The following is a 13,802-nucleotide window of genomic DNA, read 5'->3' as shown; positions in this document are numbered from 1 at the left end:
CAGCCTATAGTTCTGTTGCTGCATGTGAAATCTTGTATGTGCTTGTTCACCCTATTTTAGTACATAGAGTATGGACAGCAATCCAGAGATCCTCCTGTGAAGATGCAGGGTTCAATCACCACCCCTGGAAGTATTGCACTTGCCCAGGCTCAGGCCCAGGCCCAGGTTCCAGCAAAAGCTCCTCTTGCTGGCCAAGTCAGCACTATAGTGACCACCTCAACCACCACCACCGTTGCAAAAACCATTACGATCACCCGACCAACTGGAGTCAGCTTCAAGAAAGATGTGCCGGTGAGCTTTGTGTCTTTGTGCCCTTCCCAGAGGGGCAGATGCTGCTCTGGACCGAGTACATACAGACTGAATCTCTTTTAATTTGTGTACTACAGATTTTCAAACTGTGATCCTTATTTTTGATTTAAAACATGTAACCTTTTAAGGTGTGGCCAACATTTTTGTAGAGAGAAGGCATTTTTCATCATCAAACTACCCAATTACTTTGGGGTCAAGTTGAAATGTGTTCTAGAGGCTGTAATTACAAGGACAATTACAGAAACATCATTTCTATTAATGACTTGCAACAGGACTCTTAAAATAGTTGGCAGCTTCTATTCTGCTTGGGACTTAAGAACACTCACTGCGCACATCTGACACAGTTCTAACTGCATTAGGTTTTTCACATCTTTGGTAACTCGTGTAAACAACTCTGAAGCTTGTCGGAGTTATTACAGAGTTGGCAGATAGATAGAATTGGCTATTGCACAGAAAGTTTTGGGGCACCTGTCTTTCTGCCTGGGACTGTCTTTGAACAGGTCTCTGTAAAGGAGGCAAAAGCCAAACGCAGCTGAAAGTGTGAACACTCTTGGGGGGCAGTCATTAGTGTAGCTATGAATGTCTTTCACACCTGATTATATCCTGTAGAAACCTGTTATTTTGAGGTGTTTGTTTTCCCATTTAAACTCCAGTCAGGATTCATACTGAAAGCTGCATCGCCTTTTCCCTTAATTGCAATGTACCAGATGCTAAGCCCTGGGGTCCAGACCTGCAGCTGTAGGGACCAGGATCACACTCTGTTGACTTAAGCTGGCAACTCAGAATGAGAACCTGGTCTCAGAATGAATCTCTGGGATTTCTCCTTCCCAAATCAGCACTGAAGTGCTCCTGGAGCCTCCCTGCTGTGTTAAGTGCTGCTCACTATTGTGTTGTGAATTTTCTCCAAGCTATAATTGTACGCAGGCTTAAAGGCCTAAAGGGTGCCATTGCAGTTGCACCTATTTTATGTGCATGTAGAGGCTTTTTCTGCAGCAGCATTCTTCTGCTGAGTATTGATCATAATTTTTAGAATAAAAAAATCACTTGGCTCCTTCAGAGTGCTGCTGAAAATGAATCTGAGACAGTAGATGTCCCCTGACAAAGCGCAATTCTATTTTTGCTTGATAGAACAGAGCAAAAGTTTATTTTGATGTCACCTCTAGGTATTGTTTATGCTTAACTTCTTGTTCTCTTTCCAGCCTTCCATTAATACTACCAACATTGATACGCTGTTAGTAGCAACAGATCAAACAGAGAGGATTGTGGAACCTCCAGAGAATGTCCAGGAAAAAATTGCTTTCATCTTCAATAATCTGTCCCAGTCAAATATGACACAGAAGGCAAGTATGAAAGATTGCTAGTAAAAATAGTTTTTATGCTCTTAATCCTTTTTTTATAAATTCATTTTTAAGTGTGGGCAATGATACTTCTACAAAATTCTAACTTGAAAAACTTCAGGAGGGAGCACACTGTAAAGAAATTATAGTTTTCAGCACTTTGTGCTTAAACATCTTTGGAAATAAAATTTTCCAGGGAGAGGAGAGATGGGTAAAAGATACCTGTTCCTAATCTTAAATAAACATTCACATCATAAATGGTCTGGATACCATTAAATGTTGCAAGGTTAAGCTCTAGTATTCAGAAATTAGGGGAATTTTCTGAACTAGTTGAGGTGTACAATCCTGCTGCCACTTGTGCTGTTGTCTTGTGAATGGATGGCCTGAACTGGTAAGGTGACAGCATTTATTTCCAGTTGTCTGGTAAAAAGCTGGCAAGTGAAGGAGAGGTGAATTGTTATACCTTGCTGATTTCATGCTTGAGTCCTTACTGGTTGACCAGATCTTTGGATAATGAGACACTGATTTCAAATACTTATTTTTTGATAGAAAAACAACCTTAGCGTTAGAAGCAGTTGACTGACCATAAACTGTATGTTGGTCAGAGCTGACCTCAGAAGGTTTTATCTTCTCATCTGTTCTGTGGTGTGCTTTGTCTTTGGTTTGAGCACAGGTGGAAGAATTGAAGGAAACAGTGAAAGAAGAGTTCATGCCTTGGGTATCACAGTATCTTGTGATGAAGAGAGTCAGTATTGAGCCTAACTTTCACAGCTTGTATTCAAACTTCCTTGACACACTTAAGAATCCAGAGTTTAATAAAATGGTTCTGAATGAAACCTACAGAAATATCAAGGTGAGTAGTGCAAGTTTTCTAAAGGCAACACAGGAGCGTGCTGTTCTCCTGATGCTATTTGATTGTGTGGTGCTTATTCTCAAATACAGAATATCATTCAAAAATACTCTTTCTAGTTTACCATTCAACTTACAGATTATCTTTAGGAATACTAGGATTCTTTTCAGTTAGGAACACATGAAAGACTTAAATTGTGTAACAGGAGGGCAAATTTGCATTTGAATTAATTTATGTAGGTGGACTTCAAATTTGTGTGAGGTTTGCAAATTATAACCCAGGGGAAAATTGCTTATGGTCTAGTTGTTTTCTGTGGAGGAAAGTGCAAAGATAGAAAATGACACTCTGCTCTTTTGGCCCAAGAGGAATGGGGGGGGAAATTGTGTATTTAGAAAATGGGGGTGTAAAAGCCAAAATTTATTGGAGGGCTAAGATAATGTGGATGGGGGGAGGAAGCAATAGCCCAGAAGTGATGACCAGATGAAACAAGTTTGTAAAGAATGCACTATTTTTAAACCTGTTGGTGGGATTTCCTGACCACCGTGGGTTACGCTGTAGTGCAAAAGCATCTCCTGGCTCTTGAGGATACAGCTGACCCTGCTCTGTTCAGCTGATGCTCCTCTGGAGTTAAGGAACAGAACTAACAGCAGAATACTTGTTTTATGATTTATGACATGATGACATGATTTATGCTTCGACATGACAATGAGATGGTCTCCCTGGAAGGTTAAACTGTAGCCTTCAGGTCTGTGATGAGGCATTAAGAGGAAGCACAAGTTACACTCAGCTATGGGAGTAGTTGTAACAGTCTCAACAGAATAAATGGTAAGGTCTGGGAAAACATAATCCTCTTTTTTTGATCCTTTTAAAGAAAGAAATTCTGTAGTCATTACAGTGCAGATCTACGGAGTGCTGCCTTGAAGTGAAAGCTGTTCAAGTATCTTTGTCATGTGTCTGAAGCTCAGAACTTAATGTTCTAAACTTTGCCTTCATTCAGATCAGCTGTTGGATTTGGAGTCTGGTTATCTTCTACTTGCTGCTTGAGATGCTTTTTTTTATTCTTTGTTAGGTGCTATTGACATCAGATAAAGCTGCAGCCAACTTCTCAGACCGTTCCTTGTTAAAGAACCTTGGCCACTGGCTGGGAATGATAACGATGGCTAAAAATAAGCCCATCTTGCACACGGTGAGCTTCTGTCTTTACAGATTGCCTTGGCATGAACTGGTATGCTGTTATGCAGTAGCATAGGCTATTTGGGAAATCTTACCATCTTTCTGGTGCCTCTTTTATGTGCCTAGTTCAAAGTATGACTCCAGAGTTGGTTATTTAACACTTCTAATTTTTTTTTTATATCAGGAAAGTTAGTAGCTAAATTTATTTTGGCAAAAGCTTGTTAATCCATGTAAAAATGTAGGTGTATAAATCTTTGTTCAAAAAGTAACTGCTGCTTAGCAATCTGTAAAATTCAAGGGCTGTCTTGACTCAGCCTTACCTGTATCTGAAAAGGAAGCAGTGTATTAGTGGAATTGTGTGGTGTGTTTGCTGTTTTCTCTACCCTCATTCCCTCTTCAATTGTTTTTCAGGATTTGGATGTGAAGTCACTACTACTGGAAGCATATGTTAAGGGACAGCAGGAATTGCTTTATGTAGTGCCATTTGTTGCCAAAGTTTTAGAATCCAGTGTCAGGAGTTTGGTAAGTGTCTTTGTCAGACAGAGTTATTGCTCAAATGGCAAAATATTGCAGGGAGTAATCAGCTTTTGTCACAAAATGAAAACTGATTGAATTCAGTGGAGAGAAAGAAAAGGGATATAAAAGCATAAAGTCAAGGAGTGCTCCTTGTGTGGAGGGAAAGTACATGGCCATGCATTTTTAATAGATGGTGTTAGCTGAAATGTACTGTGGTATCCCTGAACAGAACTCCATTGAGAAATGGAAGGATGCCATTGACGAGATTCTAGGATATATTTATTCCTAGTTTGTTTTGGTTTTTTTCTCCCACCCACTTTGATCCTGATCAGCTTGTCGGTTCTGGTTGACATAGAACTGATATTTCAAGAAGGACCAGGTCATTGTGTTTCCAGTTTTTCACTTAAGTTCCTAATGTATTTCTAGTTATACTGAATTACTGGAATAATTATTACTAAAATACTAAATTCTACTCTAATCACAACTGTACAAAGGTTTCCATGGCTGTATGCACACATAGCTGCTTGTGTTTCAAACATTTCCAGTCATAAACTATCCAGATGATTCAAGAAGTTTCTGTAATCCTGCTCTCTTCTTTCTCTTGTAGGTCTTCAGGCCTCCAAACCCATGGACAATGGCCATTATGAATGTTTTAGCTGAGCTACATCAGGAACATGATCTAAAAGTAAATTACTGGATTTTTTTCTGTAACTTCTGAGTGTAAGGTTTTATTGACATACTACTCAAGAAGGATGTTATGAAGGACTAAGCAGTCCTCCTCACTGCTTTAGCATAGTGAGATTGCTTGGGAATTGCTTGATTTGGTATAACTTGGATGAAACTCTTCTCCTTGAGGTCAGCATCAAGATAGTTGTCTAATCCTCAGTCATTGTTGGTCTCTGAAAGGGGTGGCATTAGAATGGGGAGTTTGGGAGTCAGGTGGCTCAGTAGATGTTTTGGGTATTTTCCTTGTGACATGACCTAAACTAGAGTTGTTTTGCAGTTGAATCTGAAGTTTGAGATTGAGGTGCTCTGCAAGAATCTTGCACTAGACATCAATGAGCTGAAACCTGGAAGTCTCCTGAAAGATAAGGATCGTCTGAAAAATCTGGATGAGCAGCTGTCTGCTCCAAAGAAGGATGTGAAGCAGCCAGAAGAGCTACCACCCATCACAACAACCAGTAAGTACATCTCATAGAATCCAGAACTGCATTGTTAAAGTTCAAATAAGACCAGTTTTGCTATCAAAAACTAGAATATGAAGCTACATATGCTATTGTAATATTCCTGAGTGCTTGGGAGCACTTGAATAGTTTTGTAAGAAACAGGTTTACAGAGTTTGGAGATGGGAAGGGAATGGAAGCCATCATGAGGACTAAATTCTGTATTATGTTTGTGTAGCTACTCCTTAGACTCCCTCCTATTAACAATACACCAGGTGCTAAAACTGTCATAATAAACAGCTCTCTTAAAATGTACTGAAGCTACTTTGATACTAATTATTAGGCAAATGGAGAATGCAGGTTGCTTGGTACGTTTAGGAGGTTTCATGATCAAACTGCAAATCTTTTATTTTGAGGTTGTTTCCTGGTTTAAATAAGAATTATGTACTTGTTTTATAAGCAGTTGCTTTTCACTGTGGTTTCATAGTGTCTCAGTACAAACCTACTTGTGTTCTCCAGCTGCTTCTACAACTCCAGCTACCAGCACCACTTGTACAGCCACGGTTCCTCCACAGCCCCAGTACAGTTACCATGACATCAACGTCTATTCTTTAGGAGGCTTGGCTCCACACATTACCTTAAATCCAACGGTAAGTTTTAGAGCTGATTTAGTTTGCTATCCTACAGCCAGGGTTGATGCAGATCTCAGCTGGTGGGAGCTATCAGTATAAAAGGAGCCTCTGTGCTCCTTTTGTCCAGTTAGCAGCTCACCTCTTAAGTCAACCTTTGCATTGTTACTCAGTTGCAACTTGGTTAGAAAAATAATAATTTGTTCCAGTTTCAGATTTATCAAATACTGTAATAGCTGCATGGGGAACATGGAAGTACTGCACATGCTATGACAGTGCACTTATGAGTCATTGAGAAGATGTGGATGTTTGGGTAGGTGGGATTCCAGTGTACTTCATTCTCTCCCCTCTCCTCATGCACTGCAGATTCCACTGTTCCAAGCACACCCGCAGCTGAAGCAGTGTGTGCGGCAGGCCATCGAGCGGGCGGTGCAGGACCTCGTCCATCCTGTGGTGGACAGGTCCATCAAGATTGCCATGACCACCTGTGAGCAGATAGTCAGGAAGGACTTTGCCCTGGATTCCGAGGAGTCCCGGATGCGTGTGGCCGCTCACCACATGATGAGGAACCTGACCGCTGGCATGGCCATGATTACCTGCAGGGAGCCTTTGCTGATGAGCATAGCTACCAACTTGAAAAATAGCTTTGCTACTGCACTGAGGGTAAGAGCCCCATCATTTGGAGTTTATATCCAACTTAGGGGACTGTAGGCATCCAGCATTAGTAAATCAGTTCTCTACAATGGAGACTTGTTAATTCATTGTGTGGCTTAACTAGCATGGGGATGAATTTACTGGGTATAATTTTGTGACTCTTGTGGAATTACAGTGGAAAAAGGTGTTGTGATTCCAGGTCAAGCACCCTTAAACTGAGATGATAGATCTTACTAAATGGCACAAAAACTTTCTGACTATCTTTTTATTTTGCCCAGTATTCTCTCCAGTTTAATCACCTCATGGAAGCCTTGGAGGCTTGCACTTTCTGCAGGGTTTGAGGCAGAAAAGCTAAAGTGTGGAGGACCGAATTGATTTTGGTGATATCTTGGATTGTTTCATCATGCATGCTCCAGGCAGATTTTATTTACTTGTGCTGTTAGCAGATAGGTAGTTTAGACTCTTCTGCACAGCTTGTGAGTTCTTTGGGTTTTTTAGAGGCTGTTATCAGGTCTCTTAATGAAGCAAGTTTGAACTAAACAGTGTGGACCAGCCTGTGAACTGCTGACCACAACAGCAGCTGCTACAGAATTCTTGCCATCAGTATCAGCAACAGGCACAAGAGCATAAGGATCTTGGAAAGATCAAGACACAGCTGTACTTTCAGCAATTAGAAATTAATCAGTTTTATTTTATCCCTGAAGATGTATGACATTGGTGCAAATCGAGTTTTGATCCAAGGAAGTTTTAAAGGGATAATTTTAGAAAACATTTTGTTGCAGAAAAGGCTCTGTATGAGGCATCTCAGAATTGTTTTCTGGCTTATTGTTATGAAATGGTTTAACAGAAATGGTGTAATTTTCAGGAATTAATAGAAGAGCTGTTTGCAGACAATGAAGTCCAAGTAGATGGGACAGGCTGCCTTTATAGATGTATTCCATTTCTAGTGGAAGTTGCTGCTTTGCACCCTGGAGAATAAGTGCATCTCTTCAGGGTTCTCATAAAGCAGACTCTGGGAAGGAAGGAAGAAAATCTGATTCCTTATCAGAAAAGGAACCCACTGAAGAAGGCTTAGGACTGCTCTTTTGCACTGTTAGTGGTGCACCTTTATATCTTCCAATTGCAGCCTAGGAAGTAGAAAAACTTCTACTGTGATGCAAAGCCTTCCCTGCATTAGCATCACTCTGTGTGTGTCTGTCTAAAGCAGGCCTTTATTTCTGTGCCCTGGAGATGGGTAGGTGGAGAAGATGGAGGACTCCTGCTGTTTTGTTCCTTGTTGAAAGTCTTTACTGTCGTCTTGCCTACATGTTTTATTCAAAGCTATGCAAAATTAAATTTAATATTGTATATTCTATGGGAAGGGAGTGTGATCCTAAGAGCATTCCTTTTTATTGCTGGTGTTCTGTGTAAGCAGTGGTGCAGATTTTAAGGCTAGTTATATACAGGGAAATTTTACATTTTTCACTGATTATTGTGATTTTCAATAGGCAGCCTCCCCACAGCAGAGGGACATGATGGAGCAGGCAGCTGCCCAGTTAGCACAGGATAACTGTGAGCTTGCCTGCTGCTTTATCCAGAAGACAGCTGTGGAAAAGGCAGGTCCTGAGATGGACAAGAGGCTCGCAACTGTAAGTATGGGACTGTTGAAGAAGTATCCTGTGTGCTCATACACATCCAGAGGGCTGTGTAAAATGCAGTGTGGTGTTTGTGTTTTTGGCAGGAATTTGAGCTCAGGAAGCATGCTAGGCAAGAGGGGCGGCGCTACTGTGATCCTGTTGTGTTAACGTACCAGGCTGAGCGGATGCCAGAGCAGATCCGGTTAAAGGTGAGTTCTCTTCTGATGCTGCTCTTCTTTCCCTCCTGATAAGGAAAAGTGGATGGCACAGCATCGGCTGAGTAATCATATATTGTTAGTCTTGCCTAACAGTGCAGCTGCTGTTATTTTGATTATTGTGGAAACACATAAATACATTATTCCAAATTGAGTGTTTATATAATTTTCTCAATTCCTTGAGTCTCTATTTCTGTGCATTTCCTCTCACTGTTTTGTTGTCTTTATATTTTATTTTCTTTTGTCCCCTTTCTATGTTCTTCCTTTTAAAGGACATACCATGTGCTTTCAGCTGAGCATTTCTCAGTATTCAGTTATTTCTGTTTCTGGGAATGTGAGTCTCATTTTTAGAGCAAAATCCACCTCTTAGGAGGTGTGGAAGGAGAGATAGGACCTCCATGCAGAGCAGTTGAATCCTACTTCATGTCTAGGCCACTTTGTTTAGGAGTAGCTACCTGCTACACAAGCTGCCCTCAGTTTTTATTGCCTCAGTCTTACAAATGAGTTAATTGCCTGTTCCTTTTGTTGCAAAGGTTGGAGGTGTGGACCCAAAACAGCTGGCTGTTTATGAAGAATTTGCACGCAATGTCCCTGGCTTCTTGCCCACCAATGACTTAACTCAGCCTACAGGATTCTTGGCTCAGCCTATGAAGGTAGAGGTTTCTGAATTAATCAGCTTGAGAGTACTATAGCTGTTTTGGAGACTGTTGCAGAACTTGTGTTTTTGTTAGAAGGACTCATAAGAGTCAAGCGTTTGTATTGTTTGGGGATGGTGCTTGAAAAAATGCATTTGTTCTAAAGACAAAGTAATGGTTCCATCCAGTCTTGGGGATCTGTGATCCAGATTGGGACAAATTCTGCAGTTCGGGATTACTACATGTAGTTTTAATTGCGCTGAAACATTTTATTCACATCTCAGGTTACTTTTGAAGGTCATGGATGGCAAGTCTGAAATTTATGATAATTAACATGTTTTTGTATGCATACGTAAAGCCTTACTGACAGAGCAAGAGGGAATGGCTTCCAACTGAAAGAGGACAGGTTTAGATTAGATGTTAGGAGGAACTTCTTCCCTGTGAGGGTGGTGAGGCACTGGAAGAAGTTGTCTGAAGAAGCTGTAGATGGCCCATCCCTGAAGTGTTCAAAGCCAGGTTGGGTGCAGCTTTGAGCAACCTGCTCCAATGGAAGATGTCCCTGCCCAGAGCCAGTCAGTCAGTATTTGAGTGTCAAAAATGCAATCCTTGCAAAAATCACTGATTCTCACTTTCTCTTAAGCAGCAAGCTTGGGCTACAGATGATGTAGCACAGATTTATGACAAATGTATGACAGAACTGGAGCAGCACCTGCAATCCATTCCACACACCCTGGCCATGAATCCTCAAGTCCAAGCACTGCGCAGCCTCTTGGAGGCAGTGGTGGTGGCTCGGAACTCCCGGGATGCGATTGCTGCACTTGGACTACTGCAGAAGGTGAATGTTGGCTACTCATCTCTGTAACAGCTTGCTTAGCATTTATTACTCACCTAGTTCATGGATTGTCTTGCTGGTGACCTTGTTTCTTCCTGCATCCTGTGGAACTTGCTGGGTGAACAGTACTGAACTGCTGTGTTTGGAAATCTGATAAATAAGATTTGGGAGGGAGCTGTTGTGTTCACATAGGGTATTGTACACATAGTGTTGAGACTGCAGTGGAAGAAGCAGGTGTACAGAATCCTGGGACTTAGTTTTGTTCAGATTTGGCAAGTAGAGAGCTGTTGCAGTCCAGAGTGGTCTTATTTCAGGATGATGTGGAAGCTAAAAAGGGGTTTGAACTGCACTTGTAGGTAGATAGTATTGAGCCTAGTACTAGATTTCTAGTGGCACACTTGGGGTTTATTTTGCAGTGACTGATATATGACTGTGCATGGTGGGTTGACCCTGGCCAGCTGCCCAACATCCATCCAGCTGCTTCCTCTTTCTGCTTTTCTGCAGGATACAGAGAAAACACAGGGAAGACTAGATGATATTTGTTCAGATTATGACAGTTTAATAGGGAAAGTAAAGGCCATTTGCACAAATGAAACTAAAATCTCTACTTCCCATCAGCAGGGAGATGTCCAGCTACTCCCCTCAAAGCAGGGCTTCAGCACATGTGACATTTGCCTGGAAAGGCAAACATCAGAACCATGAATGCTGTTTTTCATCCTCCTTTCCCTGAGCTTTTATTGCTGAACATGATGTCATATGGTATAGAACATCTCTTTATTCAATTTGGGTCAGCTGTCCTGGCTGTGTTGCTTCCCAGCCTCTTGTCCATCCCCAGCCTACCCAGTGGTGGAGGGAGCAGAGGGGGAAAGAAAAAGCCTTGATCCTGTGCTAGTGCTGCTCAGTAACTGGCAGAACTGTGCTGTGTTTTCAACACTTGTTCAGCACAAATCCAAAGCACAGCACCATATGGGCTGCTATAAAGCAAATTAACTCCATCCCAGCCAGAATTTGTAGGCTGCACCAGTGGGAAGTGTTGCAGTGAGCTCTGTGATCTGAGCTGGCATCAGTGCCTGTGTAGTAGTGTAGAACAAGTGACAGACATAGAGAAAAATCCACTTGAGAATAGTGTAAGGATACTGAGCTGTCTGCATGAGGATCCAAGAACAGTGCCAAATCAGAGGTAGCTGAGAGCTGGAGGGAGACTCTTCCTTCTTGTCTGCTAGTGTTTTTACCTATTAAAGGATCCAGTCCTGACTAGAACTTGACCAAATAAATTGTGTTGCCCATGTAAAACTCATTCTCCATTTGTTGTAGACTAACACAGATGCATCTCTGAGTGTTGCAGCTCTTTCTCTAAGGAAGCTGCTCACTTACCTCTGGCAGGTTCTGTAAATATTTTCTCAGGTAGTTTTCCATGAGCTGTATGCAGAATTGCTTGAGGAGGCATTGACTTAGGGAGACTGCAGCACAGAGGAACAGGGTCTGTCATGGTATTTGGTGTGCATACAAAGCTAGTGGGGCATAGAGAGACCTGTAGGTTTGTTTCTGATAGCATAGCTGTGTACAGTGCATGTATAGATGCCACAGTAGCTGCTAAAATCTCACACATTCTTTTCAAGAGGTCAGCACAATTAAATTGATTTTTTTTCATGTCTTCTGGTGATAGCTCTTGCTGATGTAATGTGCAGAAGATTTGGAAGAGGACTGGTTTTTCCCTCTGCTAACAGGTTGCATCTATTCTAGGCTGTAGAGGGCTTGCTGGATGCCACCAGTGGGGCTGACGCTGACCTCCTGCTTCGCTACCGTGAGTGTCACCTGCTGGTGCTGAAGGCTCTGCAGGATGGCCGTGCCTATGGATCTCCATGGTGTAACAAACAAATCACTAGGTCAGTTACAAGGCAGCAAGAACATTAATGTAGCTTTGACCATCTTTGGGGAATTCCTGTATTACTCTGGATTTTCTGCCTGTTAATATTTTGCTTTGCTGCAATTTAGACAGACAAAAAGTAACCAGCTTTTTTTGTCAAAATTAACTAGATCTTCTGATAATGCTGGTTCATCCCAAAACATGATAGGAATCCTGAATGGAATTAAGCTTTAGAGCATGGTGTGGGCTTTTTTTTTCCCCTGATTTTGCAGAGAGTATCTCTGTGCTGTCACAAACAATGTGACATGGCATATGCCTGCAGCAGAAGCTTCAGCTAGGCAGATCTGCCAATTCATCCTTGGAAGAGAGACTTCTTATGCTGAATAAACTGAAGCTCTTGAAGGGCTCTTGTGACCAGTTGTGCAGGGCAATAGATGCTTGAGTTTGACTGTTCTGAACTTCAGCATTACCTTAGAGAATGCTCTAGAAGAGGCTTCTTTTGAAGCTGGGCAATGAATGACAGTGAATGTCACAGTTTCTGAAGTACTAGATTTTAGTTGTTTCACTTAAACTGTGTTGTTCAAGTATACTTTTTGTAAGAAGTCCAATTCTTCAGGTGCCTGATTGAATGCAGAGACGAGTACAAATACAACGTGGAGGCTGTGGAGCTGCTAATCCGCAATCACCTTGTTAACATGCAGCAGTATGACCTTCACTTGGCTCAGGTAAAGAGAATATGCTCTTTTAAAGGAGGAGGGATGCACTCACTCCACTGTAAGATCTGTGGTTGAACTCTGTCTTTTTCATGTTGACAGTCCATGGAGAATGGCTTGAACTACATGGCTGTGGCATTTGCCATGCAGTTGGTAAAGATCTTGTTGGTGGATGAAAGGAGTGTTGCCCATGTAACAGAAGCAGATCTGTTTCACACCATTGAGACACTCATGAGAATTAATGCTCATTCCAGAGGAAACGCCCCGGAAGGGTGAGGCTATAGTATTGTGCAATGTGTTACTTTTTTTGTGCTCATTTATGATTTGCATATTATATAGGCAATGTCTTGTATCATTCAGTTATACAGCTTTTAACTTTCCCTAAGGCTGCAGTCCTTTCTTACTTTCAACTGTCACTCTAGTGTAAATGGGCTCATCTTAGTCAAAATAGAGGCAACTGCAGCAGCGTGTGAAGCTGAATGCTTAAGCAAGAAAATCTCTCCATGCACTATAGTCCAAAATTCTGTGCAACTGTGAGAAGTTTGTTTGAGTTCCTGCTTTATCTCAAATTTATGCAATATTAATGCCTGTTTAAATCTTACATATTTAGGTGTCAGTATGTTAATTTCTTAATTGCAAACAATCCAGTTGGACAATCCTTTCTGTTTAGAGCTTACGGAGCAATCCTCCACCAGTCTCACATGGCTGATGTATCCACCAGCAAACTGCCCAAACCATTTGGGTAGCAAATGTTGCCACAACACCTGGAACTACCTGTGGGACTTGCAGGCCTCCTATTTGTAAGGTGGAAGCAGTTCTTGCTGGGTTTGAAAATGACACGTATTAGAGCTTGGAGAACTTTGAATAGCTGCAACCAGCAGCTGGCTGATGGCAGTGGCTGCCATTACCAGCACAGCTGCTAATAGGATGTCACAAAACCAAAGTTCTTTCATCTGCAGTTGGCATGGATAGACTGTCTTCACTGTACAGCTTGGCTTTCACTGCAGCCAAATCCAGTCAGGACATTCAGTACTGGCATCTCCCTGTCTGGGAGCATTTTAGGGCTCCTGAAGTCTGCAGAAGACAAGCTGCTTCTAGTCCCTGTGGTGTTTTGTTGCAGCACTCCACTGTACAAATTGGAGTGGAACTTCAAAGCTTATGTGATTTCAGTGTTCCTTCTTTCATCATAAGTGTATCTGCTTTCATGACTTAATTCTGCTATTCCAGTGAGGACTGTAAGATAGAAAGTTTTAGTATAAGAAATAATTTGCTTTCTTTCAACTCTCTTTGAGC

The 13,802-nt window shown here is 41.7% G+C and overlaps 1 protein-coding gene and 1 non-coding gene across 11 annotated transcripts in view; both read left to right on the top strand.

Moving 5' to 3' along the window:
• The window catches only part of CNOT1 (CCR4-NOT transcription complex subunit 1), a 55,936-nt gene that overhangs the window by 32,579 nt on the left and 9,555 nt on the right, over positions 1 to 13,802 (top strand). For 6 of the 10 annotated variants that reach the window (XM_030955708.1, XM_030955706.1, XM_030955707.1 and 3 more), the window contains exons 23-38: positions 61 to 291; positions 1,509 to 1,649; positions 2,320 to 2,499; positions 3,566 to 3,682; positions 4,081 to 4,191; positions 4,793 to 4,870; positions 5,189 to 5,366; positions 5,868 to 5,998; positions 6,344 to 6,640; positions 8,119 to 8,259; positions 8,352 to 8,456; positions 8,996 to 9,115; positions 9,738 to 9,932; positions 11,673 to 11,815; positions 12,413 to 12,521; positions 12,612 to 12,781. In XM_030955708.1, coding sequence (XP_030811568.1) covers positions 61 to 291; positions 1,509 to 1,649; positions 2,320 to 2,499; positions 3,566 to 3,682; positions 4,081 to 4,191; positions 4,793 to 4,870; positions 5,189 to 5,366; positions 5,868 to 5,998; positions 6,344 to 6,640; positions 8,119 to 8,259; positions 8,352 to 8,456; positions 8,996 to 9,115; positions 9,738 to 9,932; positions 11,673 to 11,815; positions 12,413 to 12,521; positions 12,612 to 12,781 — 2,447 coding nt within the window. The remainder of the gene's footprint in view (positions 1 to 60; positions 292 to 1,508; positions 1,650 to 2,319; positions 2,500 to 3,565; positions 3,683 to 4,080; positions 4,192 to 4,792; positions 4,871 to 5,188; positions 5,367 to 5,867; positions 5,999 to 6,343; positions 6,641 to 8,118; positions 8,260 to 8,351; positions 8,457 to 8,995; positions 9,116 to 9,737; positions 9,933 to 11,672; positions 11,816 to 12,412; positions 12,522 to 12,611; positions 12,782 to 13,802) is intronic. The other 4 variants (XM_030955705.1, XM_030955711.1, XM_030955712.1 and 1 more) reach the window with 1 other exon arrangement.
• LOC115908085 lies at positions 2,998 to 3,136 on the top strand. Its single transcript, XR_004061089.1, has one exon. It is a non-coding gene; the product is annotated as a small nucleolar RNA SNORA46 (small nucleolar RNA).

This window comes from Camarhynchus parvulus, chromosome 11, assembly GCF_901933205.1.
Source record: "Camarhynchus parvulus chromosome 11, STF_HiC, whole genome shotgun sequence".
Taxonomy (NCBI): domain Eukaryota; kingdom Metazoa; phylum Chordata; class Aves; order Passeriformes; family Thraupidae; genus Camarhynchus; species Camarhynchus parvulus.
Note: the sequence above shows the minus strand (reverse complement) of the source record. Positions and strands in the feature narration are given on the sequence as shown.